The following is a 15,974-nucleotide window of genomic DNA, read 5'->3' as shown; positions in this document are numbered from 1 at the left end:
AGTCATCCACTTCTTTCTTTCCTCCAAGCCACACTCTGGCAGCATCGCAAACCACCCACCACTGCTTTTTTTCTTCCATTCTTCCCACCTACTTGCATAGGATTTCGGCGCCCATCTTTTACCTGGCCGCCTTGTCCCGTGGATCGTCATTCCCTTACCTTTACCTTACCTTTTTTTCCTCTTCCATTTTCACCCGCTGGCTGCCTTACCCTGAAATACGCCTACCCATTACCAGACACGCGACGGCGACGGGAGACATATCTTTGCTTTAGTGGTCAGGGCTCCGGCTAATTATGACGGTGCGATGTCCGACAATTCAGTCAACCAGCATTTTCGCGGACAGGTCCGCTCTTGGGGCACCGCCAACAAGCCCAATGGACGCGATGGCGACGCCAACGAGAGCTCGCCGCTCCTTGTAAACGGCAACCACGCGGCGAACCAGGAGAACCACGTCGCCAACGGCGACAGCGGCAACAAGACGCTCAAGTTCCTCTTCAACTCGACACATACTCCGGGCACCGATAGCCCCAACATCGCCGTCAGGTATTCCTCGCAGGCATGGCACGTTACCAAGGTATCGCTCTTGAGCAGTAAGTCACCGCATCCATTGGCGCTTCGGGGAAGCAGGCGATATTGCGCCGCGAATGCTAACAACCCGCTCTCCTCACAGACTATGTCAACTTTCTACTTGTTATGGTGCCTCTTGGCATTGTTGCCGGAAAGCTTCACTGGAGCCCGACTGCCGTCTTCACAATCAACTTCTTCGCCATTATTCCGCTTGCTGCTGTTTTGTCGTTTGCGACTGAACAAATCTCAATGAAGCTGGGCGAAGCTCTCGGAGGATTGCTCAACGCCACCTTTGGAAATGCCGTTGAGTTGATTGTTAGCATTGTGGCCCTGAAGGAGGGTCAGATCGAGGTCGTGCAGTCGTCCATGCTCGGCTCCATTCTCTCCAACCTGCTTCTTGTCATGGGCATGTGCTTCTTCTTTGGCGGCATTGTCAACATGCGCGACAGGGTCACTGGCCAAGGTATGGAGCAGAGCTTTGCCTCTGCTACGGCGCAAACCACCTGCTCGCTGATGACGCTTTCCTCTGCCTCGCTTGTCATCCCCGCCACAGTAAGCATCCCAGCCCGCTCACGCACCCCTGCTCATTGACTAACGGCATATGGCAGCTTTACTCTGTGCTCGACAAGGCCGATAGCGTTGAGAAGGAGCACAGCATTCTGGTTCTGTCCCGCGGTACCGCCATCATTCTGCTGATGCTCTACGTCCTCTACCTTTGGTTCCAGCTGCGCACCCACCCCAACCTTTTCGATGCCGAGATCCAGCACCATAACGAAGAGGAGGCCGAAGAGCCCATTATGGGCCCTATCGCTGCCGCTGTTGTGCTTGTTGTCACCACTGTTCTGGTTGCCATTTGCGCCGACTACCTTGTCGAGAGCATCGACCCTATTGTCGAGACGGCTCACATCAGCAAGAACTTCATCGGTCTGATTCTCATTCCCATCGTCGGCAACGCGGCAGAACACGTCACGGCCGTCGTCGTGGCCATCCGAAACAAGATGGACCTCGCTATGGGTGTTGCCATCGGCTCCAGCATTCAGATCGCCCTCCTCGTTACTCCTTTCCTAGTCATCCTCGGATGGGCTGTCCTTGACAAGCCTATGACTCTGCACTTCGAGACGTTTGAGACGGTTGCTTTCGCGTTCTCCGTGCTGGTGGTTACGTACACTGTGCAGGACGGCAAGTCCAACTACCTCGAGGGAGCCATGTTGCTCGGCCTCTACATTATTATCGCCCTGGCCTTCTACGTTAGCCCAAGCGATGCGCTGGACCGGGTCTTGTCTGTTGTCCAGAGTTGAAAGAACAATGGCTGAGGATGCTAAGCCATGGTAGCGTTTGGCGACCCAAAAATCAACATACGAACGATTCCTCTCCCTGTTCTTGTAGGGCGTCTTGGCATCGTTGTGTTGTTACGAAACTATTAACCAAACGTGACCAACTGTTGGATGAAAGCCAACAGATAAATCACTCTCTAGATGATGATCGCGGAACCCCTGTGTATTTCCTAGTGTACGTAAGTGCGAACTGTATTATATTTCTTGGAGTAGAGTTAGGGGCTCGGATTCCAGGCTCCTTTTCTTTTTTACAAAACGGAAAAAATTTGGTAGGAGCTTTGAGAGCCGGGAAGGACGAAAACATGATCTCCCGAGGTCTTTACTTTATAGTGTTTTGATCGAACAAGAATAAGAACACCAGGATTGTCTGAATAACGAAAAAACTGTGCCTTTTTTGTATTGCCATTGGCGCCTCTGGTACCGCGCCGGATACCAACATGAAGAATTCTATCTCTACCAGCGACCTCGAAAATTAAAGCGGTGTTCAACATGCAATGCTTCTTAACGACATGTTCCACTCCATTACATGGTCGGCCTTGACATGGGCGCAATAATGCCCTGCTTCTTAAGGATGCGCGGCTTCGTCGCCTCCTGATGAGACTCCTTGGTGACCCATTCCGGGCCCAGGGGCAGGCGCAGCGAGCGCTCGTACTGGGCCTTGGACTCGAAGGGGTGGGGGAGCTGAGAGGCGAGGTACTTGTCGTTCTGGAGACGTGTTAGCAGAGTTTATAGAGACGGCGTGGGAAGATTGCAACGAGAACAAAATAGAGGAGGACGGGGGAGGGGGAAAACCAACCTTCTTGACGCGCTTCTCGCTGATGATGACCTTGTCCAGCTTGGCGTCCTTGCGGTCCGCCTTCTTGACGCCCTCAACCTTTGTCACGAACCGGCCCTGCTGGCGCTTCTTCTCACGGTTGCTGACGCCGTCGCCGACCCAGCCGCCCCAGCCGGGCAGGGTGTTGTCGACAATCTTGTCGTCGTCCTCGGCCTCGACATCGGCCTTTTCGCGCGCAAAGTCGACGACGACGTCGTCGCCCGCAAACGCCTTGTCCATGGCCGCGATGTCGCGGATCGCGAGGGGCAGGTGGACGTCCGGGGAGTCGGAGTCGCCGTCCGACTCCTCGTCGGCGAGGGTCGCGCCGCCCGTTCTCCTTGCCGCGGCGGCGGCGGAGGACTTGGGCTTGGACTTGGACTTGGGCTTGCCGGGGGCAGCCGTCATGGCGACGGTGTTGTCCAGGTCCTCGACGCGCGCGCCGCTGCTCTTGCCGCCCGTCTTGGCGGACTTCTTGCGCGGGCCCGAGGACCACGCGGAGCCCGTCGTCAAGGGCTCCGCAGTGAGCGAGTAGCCCGTGTTGACGACGCTGTTGTCGGGGACGTCGTCGTCGTCGTCGTCATCATCGTCGTCGCCGGCCTGTGCGGCCTTTTTCTGCTTCTGCTTCCGGGCCGACAGGGCGGGCGCCGAGATGGCGGGCTGCGCGGCGCTGCCAAACTTCTTGCGGCCGACCTCGGTGACTTCGGCGTCCGAGTCGCCCTCGCCGGCGTCCGAGTCGAGGTCCCGGCGGATCTGCGCGATGAGCTCGTCGTTGGCCTTCTTCTGCGCCGCCTCGGCCTTTTGCATAAACTTCATCTGCATCAGCTTCGACGCGGGGCCGTCGTCCTCCTCCTGCTCGAGGCGGTCGAGCTGCTTCAGCAGCCTGTGCTGCTCGCCGCCCTCCTCGTCCGACCCGTCGCTGTCGCTGCCGTCGTCGGCGGACCGGTCCGAGTCCTCGTCGCCGCCCGCGCGGCCCTCCTTGCGCTTGCGGAGCTCCTCCTCGCGGCGCGCCATGTCGTGCAGGCCGGCGCGGTAGTCGTCGTCCCATACGGCGCGCTTGTTGCCGGCGCCGAGCTTGGCCCACTTGGAGTCCCTGTGCCGGGCGCCGACGCGCTCGAGGGCCCGCGCGCGGTCTTGCGCGTCGCGCTCCGCCTCGGAGTCGATCTCGCCGTTCTCCGCCATGGCCTCGTGGAGCTTCATCTCCTCGCGCTCCTTCTCCTTGCGGTGCACGCGGTGATACGCCTTGGACTTGATCTTCTTGATGCGCTTCGCGCGCTTGGCCTCGCGCGAGTTGAGCTCCCGCTCGCGCCGGCGCTGGTTGACGAGGTCCTTGAGCGCCTCCTGGGAGAGCCCCTCCTCGGCCTCGGCCTTCTTCATCTTATTCTCCTCCTGCTTGTTCATCGCGAGCCCGGACTGCTCCATGATGCCGAGGATCGTCTGCTCGAGCTCCGACGCTGTGTTCTTGGCTGTGATGGCCTGCAGCTCGCGGTTGTCGAGCCCCGCGTCGGCGGCGTTCTGCGGCAGCGGGAATACGAGGTGCTCGGCGCGGCGGTTGAGCTTGACCGTCTCCTGCCAACGGGTGAGCGTCTCGTTGGCCTTCTCGTACGCCGCCGCGCGCTGCAGCTTGTCCTGCTGCCGGCGCGACAGCGGCACCTCGAGCTTCTTGCCCGCGCCGGGCCGCGACGTCTCCTTCTCCTCCTTAGCCATGAGCTTGACCGACTTGCGCATCTGCGCGTCCTTGACGCCCGCGAGGCCGAGGTCCTTTAGGTTGATCTTTTGCTTCTGCTTCGTGGGCGCCGCGTCCTTGTCGTCCTCGCCGCCGAAGCCGGCGATGAATTTTTGCAGCTCGCCCAGCTTCGAGGGGTCGGCTTCCTGCTCTTCGTCGTCGTCCTCGTCCGAGGACGGCGGGCTTTCGGCTTCGGACTCCGAGTCGTCGGATCCCTCCGAGTCCTCCTCGTCTTGGTCGGCCATGGACTCGTCGGACTCGTACTCGTCCAGGGCTTGCGCCAGGTCTATCGCATCCTCGCCGAGCGACTCGTCGTCGTCTTCCTCTTCTTCCGAGTCGTCCTGGTCATGATGTCAGTAAAATGCTGACGGGCATGCGCTTCCGATTCATCACAAACCTGGTTTCCCTTGGCAGACTTGCTGCCTCTGAAGGAGTAGCCCTGGAAATCCTCCTGGTCGCTCTCGCCAAACGCCTCGTCACTGTCGAGCTCCGAGTCCTCGTCATCATTAACGCCGTAATGCCACTCGTTCCCCTCACTGTCGCTGCCGTACTCATCCGAGTCGTTGCCGCCGGCGCCGCCAGCAGAGGGCTTCGCCTTCTTCCGCCTGGGCTGCTCTTCGTCGTCGTCGTCGTCTTCGTCCTCATCCTCGTCGTCGTCCGCGCGGCTGTGCTTCTTTCCGGTGTCGGGCGCGGCTTCGATTTCGCGAAACCGCGGCGTGCGCTTCTCCTTGGTCGGGTACTGCTCCGAGGCAATGGTGAAGGCGTCGAGCGCCTTGGCCTGGGCCTTTGCTTTCGACTTGCGGAAGTTCTTTGGTGCCGACTTTGAGGACAGCAGAGGCCGCCCGTGGGATTGTCTGCCGGGCATCTTGTATGTGGGTTGAGGGAGGAGGGTCGCGGGGGGAAGGCGGTTGTCTTGGGTGGTCGTGTGCTTCAATCTTCACTTGTCCCGCCCGAACGCAACGCACACACCGTCCAAGAGCATGGGCAACTTTTTCTGATTCTGCCGTGGTGGGCGAAAGGCGGTGAACAAGAAATTTACAGTGGGGTCGGTAGACCCCTGTCGGATTCTGCCCGTGGCACCAGCAGCTCAGAATCGATTCCCGCGCTCTGTTCCGCCCACCGACGTTCAGGGGACCTTGCGATCGAACCAGTGGGCCCACTTTGCACAGCGCGCACGCCGAAGGGGCCCGGAACTTACTGGCTAGGGAACCCCGAGCCACTCCGCTGCTTTGGATTTCTAAATAAATTGGTTCTATGATTCATGTGTACACCCAGAACCCTCGCACCACCCGCGCATATCTCTGTGCGGTTGCGCAAACAACACAACACAGCAACCACCCAACATGGCTTCTTTCGCGCCCGGCTTGCGAAGGCTCGCCCTGAGAGCATCTCCCTCGCTCCTCGTATGCCGACAATGCCAGCGCCAACAGCCGCAATGGCAGCGCTCGTCCCCGTCCCGCATCGTCGACAGCATCGTACGATCCCAGCAGACCCGAAGCTTCAATCAGACCAAGGCGCCGCTGAACTTCAGCAGTAATGCCATCGCCGACAAGGCTTCCCCGATTGCCGAGCAGGCTGTGGCCGCAGCGAAGGAGGGCGTCAAGAAGAGCGCGTGGCCCGAGACGAACTCCAAGTCTGTTGGCTACTGGCTCGTTGGCAGCGCCATCAGCGTTTTTGGAATTGTTGTCTGGGGTGGTCTTACGAGGTTGACTGAATCTGGGTATGATTCTTCCACCATTGGCCTCTCTCTACCACTTGTGCAAACCGTAGTTAACGCCAATGCAGCTTGAGCATCACCGAATGGCGTCCCGTGACCGGCTCCCTCCCTCCGCGAAACCAGGAAGACTGGGAATCCGAGTTCGAAAAGTACCGCGCATCTCCCGAGTTCAAGCTCCTCAACCCGCACATGGACCTGGACGAGTTTAAGAAGATCTACTTCATGGAGTGGTCCCATCGCCTCTGGGGTCGCGTCATCGGAATGACCTTCGTCCTGCCCACCCTATACTTCATCGCCCGCCGCCGTGTCACCCCCAAGATGGCCCTCAACCTCTGTGGAATCTCTTGCCTTATCGGCTTCCAGGGCTTCATTGGTTGGTGGATGGTGAAGTCCGGCCTCAAGGACGACCTTTTCGCTCCGGGATCTCACCCGCGCGTCTCCCAGTACCGCCTGACTGCTCATCTCGCTACGGCCTTTGTGTGTTACTCATGGATGCTCCTCTCGGCCCTCACCGTCTTCCGCACTCGCCGTCTGTTAGCCGACCCCGTCGCCGCCTCCAAGGCCTTTGCCGCGCTGCAGAACCCCGCCATCAAGACTTTCCGCCGCCTCTCGTTTGCTCTCGTCGCCCTGGTCTTCACCACCGCCATGTCCGGTGCCCTCGTCGCTGGCCTCGACGCCGGTCTCATCTACAACGAGTTCCCCTACATGGGCCTGGGTCTGACCCCGCCGTCCAAGGAGCTCTGGGACAACTTCTACTCCCGCAAGGAGGACGGCTCTGATCTCTGGTGGCGCAATATGCTCGAGAACCCCAGCACCGTCCAGCTGGACCACCGCATTCTTGCCATGACCACCCTCTGCTCCATCCTCTCCCTCTTCGCCTACTCCCGCACCCGCCGTGTCTCTGGCGCTCTTCCCAAGGACGTGAAGAAGGGTATCCTGGGCACTGTTCACCTCGTTCTGCTGCAGGCCGCACTTGGTATCAGCACCCTCATCTACATCGTTCCCGTCCCTCTAGCTGCGGCTCACCAGGCTGGCGCTCTTGCGCTGCTCACCGGTGCTCTGGTCCTTGGACACCGTTTGCGTGTGCCCAAGTCCACGCTGGCCATGATCCAGAAGCGCATCAAAGCCATCAAGCCCCAATAAGCCACGTTTTAGCGACCTTGAAAAGTTACAGTTACATTGGTTAACTGCATTATGGCAGCGACAGCATCTGCATTTTGGCACCTGATTCACACAACGTAAATATGTACAACAATAACACACTGTAGCAATATCACCCCGAGGACGGGTACGGTCAGACCCTTCGCGGTGACCCCTTATGTATCTCTTGTCTATCCCATTTCAATTTTTTTGTTTTAAATAGAAACTCAACTCTAGACTATGGAATGTCTGCCGGATATCACTAGTGGCACCATTGCGTGCTCTCACGAGTAGACAATCATATAAGGCTCTTCGTCTTGACATCCAATCCCATAATGCCGGGCGAATTCTCTATTTGTGGGCTGTGACTTGGCATTAGTCGAGATTTCATAATGACTGGTGGCGGATTGACTCACGAATTCCCTCCTCAGGGACGGGCTTGACGCCGACAACCTCGGCGGCGGAAGCCTTCTTCTCACCCTGCTTCTCCTCCTTCATGAAGGGGAAGGCAAGCACCTCGCGGATGCTGTAGTTGTCGGTCAAGAACATGACCATTCTGTCGATACCCATTCCCCAGCCACCGGTGGGCGGCAGACCGTACTCAAGCGACATGCAGAAGTTCTCGTCGATGAGCTGGGCCTCGTCGTCACCCTGATCCTTCTGGCGTGCCTGTTCCTCAAAGCGCAGTCTCTGGTCGAAGGGGTCGTTCAACTCGGTGTAGGCGTTGACAATCTCCTTCTTGCACACGAAGGCCTCGAATCGCTCGCACAGACCGGGGATCTCACGGTGGTACTTGGCGAGGGGGCTCATGACCTGCGGGTGGCCGAAGATGAAGGAGGGGTTGATACACTGCTCCTCGATGTACTCGCCGACGAGCTTGTCGATCATGCGGGCGTTGGTGAGGGGCGGCGAGCACTCGAGCTTCATCTTCTTGAGGACCTTCTGGAGGAACTCGTTGGTCTCGGCAGTGTGCAGCTGGTCGGCGGGGGGGAACTTCTCGCCGGTGGCCTTCTCGAGCTCGGGAATCATCTCGAAGCGCTTCCAGGGCTTCTCCCAGTTGACCTCGTACACCTCACCGTGCTGGGTGTGGAACTTGGTCTTGTAGCCGCCGGTGACGTGCTTGACGAGGCCGCTGACCAGCTCCTCAGTCAAGTCCATAATGTCGTAGACATCGGCGAAGGCTTGGTAGAACTCGCAGGTGGTGAACTCGGGGTTGTGGGTGAGGTCGATGCCCTCGTTTCTGAACTGACGACCAAGCTCGTAGACGCGGTGGAGGCCACCAACGACAAGCTCCTTGAGGTAGAGCTCGGGAGCTATTCTCATGAACATGGTCATGTCCAGATCGTTGTGGTGGGTGACGAAGGGAGCGGCGGTAGCACCACCGGCAATGGGACCCATCATGGGCGTCTCAACCTCGATGAAGTCTCTCTCGTCGAAGAATCTTCTGATGTAGGTGACCATCTTGGATCTGGAGATGAGGATCTGACGGCTCTTGTCGTTCATGATGAGGTCCAGGTAGCGCTTGCGGTGACGCTCCTCGTGGTCCTTGAAGCCGTAGTACTCGTCGGGCAGGGTGTGCAGGCAGGGGGTCAAGAGGACGAACTCGGTCGCGAAGATGGACAGTTCACCCTCCTCGCCCTTCTCGATCTTGGACTTGGGTGCCGTGCGGCCGGGGTATCCGATGATACCAACAATGTCACCGCGGCGGAGGTGGACGTGCTGGTCCTCGAAGGACGGGCTGCCCTCGCTGACCTCCTGCGCCTGGGCCATGACCTGGACCTTGACGCCCTCGGCACGGATGTCGTAGAAGAAGAGCTTGTTGCCAGAGGCACGCTTGTTGTAGATACGAGCGCCCACGCGGACGACCTTCTCCTTGTCATGCTCGCCAGACTTGAGGTGGCCGAAGTCCTTGACAAAGTTGCGCAAGTCGTAGTTGGCTATGTATCGAGATCAGTATACAGATTCGTTCAGGGATCACGTTGCGCAGATCTCACTGTGGAACTTGTGGGGGTAAGGGTTGGGAGACTTGGTCTCGCGCAGCCTGTCGCAACATATCAGCCCCAGTGCACATATCACGGATGACTCCTGGACAACACGAACTTGTTGATGGCGCGAGATCGGTTCTCGAAGTACTGGCTGGGGTCCAGGTTCTTCTCGTCGGCTTCGGCATTGCCCTTCTTAGCGTTGCCGGCGGGCTTGGGAGGGGCGGCAGCGGCCTTCTTGGCCTTCTCAGCCTCCCTCTGGCGGGCCTTCTGGCGCTTCTTCAGCTCCGTCTTGGAGACCATCTCGCCGGTGACATCGTCCTTGAGCAGCTTGGCGGTCTCTTCGACCTTGAGGTCCTTGACCTGCTCGGTGGGGGGCTCGGAAGCGCTGGGGTCGGCCATGATTGCGGGTTTGCTGTATCACGGGGAACTTGTCAATAAAGACAAAGTTCGTGGAGAGGGTTGGGTTTGTGAAGGGGGCGCCCGGAAAAATCGTATCGACTCACCAAAATTTGCTGCGTCTCACGATCGAAGTTTTATAAAATTATTTAGCAGCTGTGACGAGGGGCAGCAGTGCATTGGCTACAGCGGGGTAGTGCCATTGACTCATTTGCCCTGACTCACCGCCTTGGATGGAGGGGCAGTGACCTGCGTGGGGGAGGGGTACTTTTTCGCCGTGTTGTCGGAAGAACGACACTGTGCTTCCGCACTGCTACCCTGAACGCCTAAGCAAGACATGACCTGCAAGTACGGATTGTCGCGTGGTGAACGAAGTCGAGCGAAAACACTATTGCTTTGACTGCGGGCCACTCGTGAACTCGAAGTTTCTCTCAAGCTCCCTGCCATATGCTATGCTTCTGTAAGCTTGGTTATTGACGTGGCATTGCCTGCAACGAACCGCCTTGGCTACGATCTTGAGTGTAAGCTAAGGGTGAGGTATTGCGGGCAAGGCCTTGTCGTATAAGACAATGAACATATACAAGAACCTCTTAGAACGGATAAGTCTTTTTGGTACGATGGTTTTAAGTCGTAGGCCCAAAGCCAAAGTTGATATCTTTCGCCTCCAACGATGGAAATTGTATTTAGGAGTCTGTCAACCAGCGAGTGGGCATGCCAGTCAAATATTCCTCAACATTTCCATTGAGAGAAATACACATTCTTAAATCTATCTCCTACAACTAGTTGACTTATTATGAACTTTAACAAAGTTTAGGCCATCTGTCACCTTTACTCGCAGTCCACCCTTGCTTCACTGCCATTCCTGGATATTCCTCGACCAAGGCAACACCCCACCACATCAAACTCTCTTCTTACCAGATGCTGGGTACTTGAGCCGGAGTCCTCTTCAAAAGATTGCAGTCGCTTTTTGATGGACCTTAAGATGTAACCTGTACATCGCACCTCCCTAGAGGCGCATAAAAGTCGGCAGCAGAAACGTGCAGGTTCTGATTTAGAAACAGATAGCCTCAAATTTTTGGTCTGCCTTTTGGCTCTGATAATCGGAATTATACATCAGCAAATTCAAAAGTTCGTTTGGTAGTTTGCCATAAAATCTGGGATTGAAGAGGTGTGTTGATGGAAGCGGACTGCTGCCTTCTTCCCTCGCGGGAACAGTCTAGCTCATTCCGTAACCCTTCTGACTTGCACTATTGAACTTCGTACAGAAGCCGAAGTTTCTTGATATCTTGTGTAGTTCTCATTCGGCTCCCGGTTCCGTGGTGTTTCTGTGCCTTTGCTATCTAAGTGCTTTCCAGAAGGCTCTTACCGTATTCGAAAATCAATTTCACCTACCTCCTTCCCACGAATGGACCACTTGGTCAAAGATTCAAAGTTTATTCCACTTCTCCTTCCTTGTTTTGAGAATATTGTATCGTAGAACCTCAGTAAGTGAAAAATACAGGAAGGAGAAGACCATACAGAACGGAGCAAACCGGAACTACCTTACGGGCACACCAAAAGGCCAGTTATAAGAGGTTTGCTTTCAACATTTTCTCCGTCTATCCATCATTCAATCAGATTGGCACGGCTAAAAACACTATTCCAACTTTCGATAACAAGTACAACCCGACTAGCAGCAAACGATGCTGACAGTTTTCTCCAAAATCGAGACACCTCTCAGCAGAGAGAAACCAGACGGCAGCGGTCCGTCACAATGCTGCGAAGAGGAGGATGCCGCTGCCGCGGCTGTGAGTCGAGTCTACAAGGCCCTGTAGGAAGCCTTTGCTCCTATCCAAACGTCCCATATTGACAAGAACTATCAGAAGTAGCCTCGCTCGCGGTCTTACCGCAATCAATCGCATCCTTGGTCACCTGAACTTGAATATCAACGCTGCAACGACTACGTCTGATTACGAGATTGACCCGGATGTGTGGGAAGCACATCGCCAGGAGTTCATCGAGACACTTATGGAGGTCTACGACGCCACCGAAAGAGTACTCAAAATGGCTATACGCACTGAGGAGTACCTTGACGCCGGACAGCATGAGCTGCTTGTGAGAAATATTTATCGTGTTTGCGAGAGGGTTTCTCTACTCCTGCCCCAAGATCTATACAATAGTCTTATCGGCAAAGGAAAAGAAATCACGAGACGAAAGTAGCTGGAGACGTTGCAGCTATAAATCAAGGAGGTGAAAGAGAAGGCGCCTTTTGAGCACGAGAAAAGGGACATGAAATGAGCGACAGCAAGAGGGACTTGGAACAACTGCAGGAGAAGGCAGAAGTGTGCTAGATTCTTCTCATATTTCTTCAAAGCACAAGGACCCGTTGGTAGGCGATCAGGAAAACTGCGAATCATACTTCTCCATGATCTCCTTCAACCGGTCAAGAGGCAATTCCTCAACTTTGTGTCCACAAAATCCTGTCAATGTCTCAGCCGAGCACAAGGCGTTGTAGATGCTCTCCTCCGTTGCGTCTGCCGCCGCTTCTAGGAGTCCGTTGATAGTAGTATCATCGATCGCCTCAATCTTCAGCGCCCTGGCCTTGAAAGGGTCAACCTCACGCTTTCCCTTGGTCACCGTCTGTACAGGGATGTGGTTTCCTGTCGAGAAGGCGAGGAAAATGTCTCCAGAAGGGTTATGGCCATAACCGCCGACTCTCGACAGACCAACCGTTGCCCTCTTGGCAAGTCTCTCGCATTGACTCGGCGTCAGAGGCGCATCGGTTGCAACAACGATAATGATGGAGCCATCCTTCTGGTCCTTGTGTCGTGCCACGTCGGCTTGCGCCTCTGCTTTCTCCTTCTCGAGTATACGACCAACAGGGAAGCCACCGATACGCAGGTGCCCTGCTCTTCCATAGTTGGCCTGCACGAGTGCGGCGACGGTGTAGTTCTTTTTGTTGCCCTCGCCATCGAGGCCTTCAACAAGACGGCTGCTGGATCCGGTTCCGCCCTTGAAGTAATGGCAGACCATACCGGTGCCGCCCCCAGTGTTCCCCTCGGGAACAGGTTCGTCCGTCACTGAATCGATTCCCTTGACAATATCGGATGACTTGACGGCCAACTTGGCAATATTGTTCAAGTAACCGTCGAACGTCTCGCCAACTACCGGTAACAAGAACCAGTCCACTTCGCCGTCATCGTTCGAGTGATGTTTTGTGGCGTACTCATAGATACCGCGGTAGGCATCACCGACCGAGAAAGAGTTGGTGAGTACGATGGGACTAGCAAGAAGACCAGTCTCCTCAATCCAATGGGACCCAGTCAACTCCCCAGAGCCGTTGAAGCGAAAGATACCAGCGTAGCAGGCCTCCCTGAACCAATTCCGACGGGGGAGGATGACCGTCACGCCGGTGTTGACTCCGTCCTCATCGTTGTGGATACTCTGCGTCGAGGCCAATACGCCGGGAACGTCGGTGATGGAATTCTTGGGTCCCGCCGGCCATGATCCCAGGTGGAGATTCGGGAGGACATCGCGGATGCGGCCGCGGGGAGTCGATTGGGTGGCCATGTCAGCTCTATTGACCGAGTTGCGATTGGTGATTGGCAAGTCGAGTTGGACTTTCAACTTGTCCTATCTGTCCCATCCCAAGACCACCTGAGTCGGGTGGGCAGTGGCTCACTTTATACTAGTGCGGTATATGCCTCGTCTTCCCCTCATCTGACTGCGCAGTCCTCGTAACGTCGCAAAATCTAAAGTTTCCTGGTCGAAAGATGAAATTGGCATCCACACTTGACTCACGCCGGGTTTATTGGCCAACAACGCCTGCGGACGTAGTCCGATCATCGTACCTAGCTCTAAAGCTCCGAGCGGTTCCATCCGTTCGGCCAGCTCCTTTGGGCAGGTGGGTTGGAGAAATGTTGTGGATACAAGGGACCACGCAACCCTGCTTGCGTTGCAGGTGTGGTGACGCACGTGGGATGACACATGACGAAGTGAATTGGAAGTCCGGGTCCTTCAGTCGATGATAATATGTAAGGCTTTCAGAGCTATCACATATCGCAGAGATGGAGTTTGGCGCATACCAAGGACGAAGTGAATGAGAGGGATTCAGGTACATATACCTCGGCAAACGGGCCCACAGTGATGGTTCGGCCGGTAAGTGGAGTCGGAATGCGGGGAAGCTGCTGCAACCGCCGGGGAAATCGGCCATGACATTACCAAGACAACTAGTTTGAGAGCTCTGTGCGGAGGAGGCGCGGGACGTCAATACCGACATCGCTTGTCTCATCGTGTTTCTGCTTCATGTTCCTCTCGTCTCGTCATCTCTCCTCTCTCATCTCACACCCAGGAGACCAATCGATTGACCACAGTCTTACAGCACATATCCCATATATCGAGTAGACCATTGACCACGAACGCACAGCTTACGCCAGCCATGACGCCCTCACTTCGGGTCATCCCCAACGTACGTGTCTTGCCCTCTCGGCCCAGCTCCTCGCTCATGATCCTTCCAGGCAGCATCCCGTGCCGTCTCTCTCCTACGGACAATTCAGGCCCATCCGCCATCATGCCCGTGCCACACCAACCCTGGCCACCACCACCACCATAACCCATTGAACTTTACTCCACGGCCCTTGCGGACAGGTAACAGCAGCCGCGGCTTTGCCACCCCGGTAGATGGACCCCAGAAGGAGTATGCCTTCGAGATGGCCGCCTCCTCCATCCGCTTCGGCCCAGGCTCCACGCAGGAGGTCGGCATGGATTTCTCCAACATGGGCGCCAAGCGCGTCGCTGTTGTCACCGACCCGGTCGTCGACGGTCTCTTTGCCATGCAGCAGGTTCGCGAGGCCCTTGACCGCGAAGGCATCAACTACAAGGTCTACAACCAGACCCGCGTCGAACCCAAGGACAGCAGCATCCGCGAGGCCATCGACTGGGCCCGTCCCTTCTCCCCGGACGCCTTCTTGGCTGTCGGCGGCGGCTCCGTCATCGACACCGCCAAGCTGATGAACCTGTACTCGTGCTACCCAGACGCCCCCTTCCTTGACTTCGTCAATGCGCCCCTCGGCAACGGACGTCCCGTGGACAAGGCTCTGAAGCCTCTCATCGCCGTGCCCACAACCGCGGGAACCGGCTCCGAGACCACGGGCACCGCCATCTTCGATCTCGTCTCGAAGCGCGCCAAGACAGGCGTCGCCCACCGCAACCTCAAGCCCACGCTCGGCATCTGCGACCCGCTCAACACTCGTACCATGCCCTCCGCCGTCAAGGCCGCCTCGGGCCTCGACGTGCTCTGCCACTCCCTCGAGTCCTGGACCGCAATCCCCTATCACGAGCGCGTGCCCCGGCCCAAGAACCCCATCCTGCGGCCGGCGTATCAGGGCGCCAACCCCATCAGCGACGTCTTCTCCTTCCACGCGCTGAGGGCGACGGTCAAGTACCTCCCTCGCGCCGTCAAGAACCCCGACGACTACGAGGCGCAGAGCGAGATGCTGCTCGCCGCGACGCTGGCTGGTGTCGGATTCGGTAACGCCGGCGTCCACCTCTGCCACGGTATTTGCCTCCAAAAACACCCAAAGTGGACGTAACTAACTCGAAACTCTCAGGCATGTCCTACCCCATCTCGGGCCAGAACCCGGGCTACCAGCACGCAGGCTACAAGGTCTCGTACCCCATCATCCCGCACGGCGTCTCCGTCGCCGTCACCGCGCCCGCCGTCTTCCGCTTCACGGGCGCCTCGAACCCGGAGCGCCACCTGCAAGCCGCCGAGGTCTTTGGCGTGGACGTCTCGCGTGTCCGCAAGGAGGACGCCGGCGCGGTGCTTGCTGACGCGCTGACAAAGTTCCTCGCGGACCTTGGCGACCAGCCGGCGGGCATCAAGGAACTGGGCTTCGGCACCCAGCATCTGGATGATCTGGTCGAGGGGACAATCCCGCAGGCCCGGGTGCTGATGTTGGCGCCGGGCTTGGAGACGGAGCTGGAGAAGGAGAGGGAGCAGTTGAGGGGTTTGTTCGAGGATGCTTTAGTGCACTCATGATGCTGATGATAATTGATGTGGATTGAATGGGACGTGGACAAGATGTAATCATGAGACCTTGGGTAACAAAAAAATGAGAACCTTCATGACTTACATCATCATATTGGGCAAGCTGCGGTATCGAGGACACAACAACCATGATTCACATTTCTTCAGGCATTGTCAAAGATGGTCTCAAATCTGAAGCAGTAAAAGTGCTCCATTCATAAATACTGGCTAATGAGCAAGAAACAACTTTTCGACTGACAGCCGTAGATGATATATATACAAGGCATGACG

The 15,974-nt window shown here is 56.8% G+C and overlaps 7 protein-coding genes across 7 annotated transcripts; 4 read left to right on the top strand and 3 right to left on the bottom strand.

Annotated features, from left to right (window-relative positions):
- Positions 1 to 2,423: 2,423 nt before the first annotated feature.
- Positions 2,424 to 5,303, bottom strand: ColSpa_06676 (U3 small nucleolar RNA-associated protein 15; the record flags this gene model as incomplete). The annotated part of the gene is made up of 4 exons (XM_049272888.1): positions 2,424 to 2,606; positions 2,698 to 3,174; positions 3,406 to 4,779; positions 4,836 to 5,303. 4 exons carry the CDS (start codon positions 5,301 to 5,303, stop codon positions 2,424 to 2,426), a joined length of 2,502 nt encoding a protein of 833 aa, XP_049128845.1.
- A 478-nt stretch (positions 5,304 to 5,781) lies between these two features.
- ColSpa_06675 (cytochrome c oxidase assembly protein COX15) lies at positions 5,782 to 7,298 on the top strand (the record flags this gene model as incomplete). Its single annotated transcript, XM_049272887.1, has 2 exons — positions 5,782 to 6,158; positions 6,224 to 7,298. 2 exons carry the CDS (start codon positions 5,782 to 5,784, stop codon positions 7,296 to 7,298), a joined length of 1,452 nt encoding a protein of 483 aa, XP_049128844.1.
- A 295-nt stretch (positions 7,299 to 7,593) lies between these two features.
- ColSpa_06673 (lysine--tRNA ligase cla4) lies at positions 7,594 to 9,679 on the bottom strand (the record flags this gene model as incomplete). The annotated part of the gene is made up of 4 exons (XM_049272886.1): positions 7,594 to 7,657; positions 7,897 to 9,232; positions 9,290 to 9,336; positions 9,396 to 9,679. The coding sequence occupies 4 exons, from the start codon at positions 9,677 to 9,679 to the stop codon at positions 7,594 to 7,596; spliced, it is 1,731 nt and encodes a 576-aa protein (XP_049128843.1).
- ColSpa_06674 (uncharacterized protein) lies at positions 7,688 to 9,718 on the top strand (the record flags this gene model as incomplete). The annotated part of the gene is made up of 3 exons (XM_049272885.1): positions 7,688 to 7,694; positions 7,912 to 9,305; positions 9,443 to 9,718. 3 exons carry the CDS (start codon positions 7,688 to 7,690, stop codon positions 9,716 to 9,718), a joined length of 1,677 nt encoding a protein of 558 aa, XP_049128842.1.
- Positions 9,719 to 11,358: 1,640 nt separating this feature from the next.
- ColSpa_06672 (uncharacterized protein) lies at positions 11,359 to 11,875 on the top strand (the record flags this gene model as incomplete). The annotated part of the gene is made up of 2 exons (XM_049272884.1): positions 11,359 to 11,486; positions 11,539 to 11,875. The coding sequence occupies 2 exons, from the start codon at positions 11,359 to 11,361 to the stop codon at positions 11,873 to 11,875; spliced, it is 465 nt and encodes a 154-aa protein (XP_049128841.1).
- A 177-nt stretch (positions 11,876 to 12,052) lies between these two features.
- On the bottom strand, positions 12,053 to 13,225 carry ColSpa_06671 (beta-peptidyl aminopeptidase BapA; the record flags this gene model as incomplete). Its single annotated transcript, XM_049272883.1, has 1 exon — positions 12,053 to 13,225. One exon carries the CDS (start codon positions 13,223 to 13,225, stop codon positions 12,053 to 12,055), a length of 1,173 nt encoding a protein of 390 aa, XP_049128840.1.
- Positions 13,226 to 14,093: 868 nt separating this feature from the next.
- ColSpa_06670 (hydroxyacid-oxoacid transhydrogenase, mitochondrial) lies at positions 14,094 to 15,695 on the top strand (the record flags this gene model as incomplete). The annotated part of the gene is made up of 3 exons (XM_049272882.1): positions 14,094 to 14,123; positions 14,173 to 15,211; positions 15,265 to 15,695. 3 exons carry the CDS (start codon positions 14,094 to 14,096, stop codon positions 15,693 to 15,695), a joined length of 1,500 nt encoding a protein of 499 aa, XP_049128839.1.
- Positions 15,696 to 15,974: the final 279 nt, after the last annotated feature.

Source organism: Colletotrichum spaethianum (assembly GCF_022836535.1).
Source record: "Colletotrichum spaethianum MAFF 239500 DNA, contig16, whole genome shotgun sequence".
In the NCBI taxonomy this organism is placed as follows: domain Eukaryota; kingdom Fungi; phylum Ascomycota; class Sordariomycetes; order Glomerellales; family Glomerellaceae; genus Colletotrichum; species Colletotrichum spaethianum.
Note: the sequence above shows the minus strand (reverse complement) of the source record. Positions and strands in the feature narration are given on the sequence as shown.